At 38.8% G+C, this 4,762-nt stretch overlaps 1 protein-coding gene across 1 annotated transcript; it reads right to left on the reverse strand.

Annotated features, from left to right (window-relative positions):
- Window positions 1-2,165: 2,165 nt before the first annotated feature.
- On the reverse strand, window positions 2,166-3,589 carry LOC121973555 (benzyl alcohol O-benzoyltransferase-like). Its single transcript, XM_042524962.1, has one exon. The coding sequence runs from the start codon at window positions 3,578-3,580 to the stop codon at window positions 2,204-2,206; it is 1,377 nt and encodes a 458-aa protein (XP_042380896.1). The 5' UTR covers window positions 3,581-3,589; the 3' UTR covers window positions 2,166-2,203.
- Between the last annotated feature and the right edge of the window lie 1,173 nt (window positions 3,590-4,762).

Genomic DNA, 4,762 nt, shown 5'->3' on the forward strand with positions numbered 1-4,762 from the left:
GTCTTTTTCTTCGATCCTTAAAGTTCTTCCTTTAGTATTTGCAAAGCCTTCTTGGCTTTCAAGAAATCAAACATAAGAGGAAAATTAGTTTGCCCAACTCTTTATTGAATGTAACTTAGTGCTATTGGGTCTTGCTTTTTTATTCTTGTAGTAATTTTTCATAATCTTTATCATTGTTGGTTGTGCCTTTGTACTCGTCGTCATCAATAATATCCTAAAAGTCTAAAGAGATAAAAAAAATTCTGCAATTAGCTGTTTTAAAACTCATAATATTCACTTTTAAAATAGTTATTTGGCTCGAAGAATATGCGAATAAAAAAAGATGTCATTTAATCAAGTAAAAATAAAAGAAATATTCTTTTAAAAAATAATGCATGAGCTATGTTGGAGTTTTTTCCGTTGCAGATTCAGGTTGTCATATTTTGAATGAAGATTCAAATTTTAGAAAATTCTGTTCCATTTTCAATAAAAAATCAGATCAAACTTGTTGCCAATATTATAGAAATAACAGAAGACAGTAGCAGTAATTAGGAAGATAAGGATGAGTACATCAAACTTGTTGCCAATATTATAGAAATAACAGAAGATAAGGATGAGCAGCAACAGAAAGTAATATGATGATGATTGATGGCTCTTATATCAAATTTGTTAGGTGAGGAAGTATAGAAATTTAAAGAAATGAGATCTTAGTGTACACTCTTTATACTTTCTCTCTTAATAAGTTTTAACTATGATACTAAAATGGAACAATGTACATTAAAGTTAGTCAATGATATTAACTTTTGGTAAGTTTTTGATACAATATATCATTATCGGTTTGTTGATATGTATATCAATACCAAAAATGATCTTTTAAACTCTACTGATTTCGCAGAATACCAAGAGATAAACAACTAAACTCAACATTTGGAAAGAAACGGCGTGACCATAAATTTTTATTAATAAAAAATTTATTTACATCAACCCAAATAATTATTGATACAAACTCCAAACTCTAAAACATAGAGAAAGGAAAGAAATCCTAAATGAAAATTTCTAAACATAATAAAAATCTAAAATATTCTAAATGGACTTAAAAATAGAAAAAATATAAACAACAGAAATTATCAAAAATACCCTAAATATCAAACTTGATAAAACTAATAAAAAGATTAAAATTATTCTTTAATTCCACATTATTCTCCCTATGGTGTAGAAAATTCGCTGTTGAATTGTTGGTCATATCATCAGAAGCGTTGTCGACGTGTTGCAGTCTTCTTGGTATGAAGCCGTAGAAAGTTATTGAATCAGTTGATTTGTACATGAATACAAGAAGCAATCTCCTAAACCTTGTTCATTCATGCATGAATACCAAGAAATGAAAAAACAAAACTCATCATTCCTAAAGGATGCTACTCCACAAGATCATACTAACTGATATAACAAATAATTATTGATTCCATTGATTTACGCATTAATACTAGAAATGATCTTCTAAATCCTATTATTCAGTAGAATGTTAGGAGATAGGCAACCAAACTTTACATTTAGGAAGAAATGACATGACCATAAATTTTTATTAATAAAAAAAATCTTAAAACAGCTAAACATGTGTTTAAATAGATTCAAGACTCTAACATTGCAAAGATAAAAATACTCTCAAACCCCTAACTCGATAAAAATAATAAAAAGATTAAAATTGTTCTTTTGTTCCCGTATCATTTTTCCCATGGGAGAAAATTTATTCTCGAATTGCTAGTCATATCATCATCAGAAACGTTCATAGTGTATTGTGGTTTTTTTGGTGTGATGCATCATAAAACTATTGAATCCGTTGATTTGTTCTGATACCAACTAACGTAACGATAACTATCAATTCTGTTGATTTACACAAGAATAGAGGAAAAATCTTCTAAACCCTACTAATTCAATGTCAAAAGATATTCAGCTAAATTCTATATTTAGAAAAAAATGACACAGCCATACATTATTATTAAATAAAAAATAAAAAAAATCCTAAAATAACTAATCACGTGTTTAAATAGATTCAACACTTAACATTTTAAAGATGAAAATGCCTTCACAAACAAAATAAAAATTATATTTTTCCGCATCAGCTTCCCAAGCAATTCTTCATTTATCAAATTTTGACTATGCGCGAATAATTGTAATTCTTCACTTTCTTATGCAGTTGCATGCCATGCAATATCATTTAATATGGAGATCAAAGTTTAGAGACAATGTTGGCGCCCTGTGGTTGTTGCTCCTTTGCATCCTTAGCATCGTCCTCCTCCATCAGGTTATGCATTTCTTGTGTGAACTTGTCCATGGCAGGGGCCAGTAAACACACTGGGACGACGATTCCCTCCTCACCCTTGCTATTTTTCAAAGGTGCGTAGAAGCTTCCCACTCCGGGAATGGCTCCGATTCCACCCTTCGCTGGGCCTCCGTACGCAGCCTTCCCCCACCCGAAATCAACGTCCCCGAACCTCACCCGAGTCATGTCGGAGACCAGGTACGTCCGCACCACTGTGAAGTGCGGCCTTCCGCGCAGCGCCATCAGGTCCGCCAGCGACCTCATGTACTCGTCGTTCACCGCCGACTTGGCTTTCTTCACCAGGTCCAGCGCGTACCCGATGGGGTTGCTGGACAGCTTTCCAGCCGTGGACACCGCCGCCGGCAAGGCGAAGGCGTTCCCGTAGTACCCCGCTGGTAGGCCCAGGCCGGATTTGCCGCGGGCGTTCACGACGCAGATGATCCGGACCTCCTCCTCGGGGTTGGCTCCGATGGCGAGGGTGCGGCACTTCCAAAGGAAGGCGGTGAGGATCTCGAAGGTCGAGCTGTTCCGGAGGTGCTCCGGCACGCGGCGCCGGAGGGCGGCCAGCTCGGCCTTGCCGAAGAAGAAGGAACGGTGTACCATGTCGTCGAATGGGAGGATGGTGCCAGGGACGTCTTCGTACTCGCGGTGGACGCAGGTGACTCGGGGAGGGCGTCGCGCCTCCAATACCTCACGCGACCAGACCGGAGACAAGGAAGGGGCGGCTGCCCCTCGAGCCAGCTCCGCCACGGCGTTCATGAACTGGACGAGGCCAGAAGCGTCAGACATGGCGTGGTTGAAGCGGACCGCGAAGACGAAGCCGCCGCACAGCAACCGCGTCACCTGAATCAACAGCAACGGGCAATGGAGAACGCCATCCGATCCAGGGACGTTCCAGAGGAGCTTCTCCAAACAGGGGAACGGCGGCTGCAGGGCGTCGGCGAACTGATCAAGACGGACGTCAGCGTCGGCCTCGATGAACAGCACGCCCTCACCGGTGCACTCCACCACCAGCTTCCTTCCCTCCGTCTCCCTGAGCCGGCCGGCGAAGGGGTAGTAGAAGACGAGAGCCCTGGCCAAGGCTTCCCGGATCACCATGCAAGGGTCTTGCCCTGCCATGGAAGGGTGGTCATGGTAGAATTGGATGACCGGGACGTGGAAGCGCAGCCCATCCTGGTCGTCCACGTCGGAGAGGCGCTTGAAGTCGCGAGGGGTGGTCTCTGCAGGAGCCACCAGAACGGCCTCTCGCCGGCGAACGGTGAAGGTGAGGGAGGAGGATGCCATGGCAGTAGAAACAAGTTACCCTGCTCTATGATCTGGCCTTTGAAACAAGAATGCTCTGTATTTATAATATTATCAATTGGCCAAAAACTGTGATGATACGCTCACCCCTTCATGTCTGCGATATCTGGGAGTGATTTTATCGTGGGATTATTTCTTCGAAGAATCGAGCCCTGATTTCACGTGATAATTTAACAAATCTCAATTCGATTATTCGTGGGGATATTTATAATATTATCAAGCGCAATGGGGGTTGAAAGTTCTATTCAATGAACAATTCTATGGTAGTAATGGTAGGGATGATAATTTCATTCAAATCTGATGAAGAAAGATACAGACTATTAATATTTATATACGATTAAATAATATATATATATACATATATTAAAAAAAATTATTTTTCAAAATCTTTTTATTTTTCAAAATTAACTTACTATTTTTATTGATAATAGGAGAAGAGTATATAGATGATTAATCTATTTTTCTAATTATATATATTTTTTAAAATGTAGTTAATTTTAATATATTTTTATTGAACATAATAGTTAGATAGAAAATAGAAATATTATAACTATAGAAAATATTCTATTATTTAATGGGTATGAATATATTCATCGGAGTTCCTATATCTCATAAATATGAAGACAAAGGATATAAAATTCGTCCTATCTGATAGGCCTCATTTGATAGGGTTAATCGAGTGGAATTAAATAATCATTTATCACTTCAAAATTTATAAAAGAAATCATATTTTCTCTAAGAAGGATCCCGAAGCTTATGTTAATATGAATTTAGGAGAAGGATGGGATGACAGTGAATCTATTTAACTCAGTTTTACTTTATATTGTATAAAAAATTATTTCTTCAACTTAAATTTACGATCTCAAAGTCACGTGATAATTGATCCGATCTCTAATTGGGGAGAGGGGGCACTAGGCATGAGACGTCGAGATGACTCTAACATTGATCGTGAAAAAACTATGAACAAGCAGAACGTGGGCAGGTGAACTTAGGGTTGGAGACTGCAAGCCTACACGCACCACACAGAGAGCCAACAGGAACATTAGAACAAGAATCAAGGAGGGAGTCTCTGGCACAGACACCTCGATGCTCAAGTCAGAAACGTAGCACAATGGAGAAAAAGATGAACAATAGAACAATAATGTAGATGTGTGTGCGGGTATG

Source organism: Zingiber officinale, chromosome 4A (assembly GCF_018446385.1).
Source record: "Zingiber officinale cultivar Zhangliang chromosome 4A, Zo_v1.1, whole genome shotgun sequence".
Taxonomy (NCBI): Eukaryota; Viridiplantae; Streptophyta; class Magnoliopsida; order Zingiberales; family Zingiberaceae; genus Zingiber; species Zingiber officinale.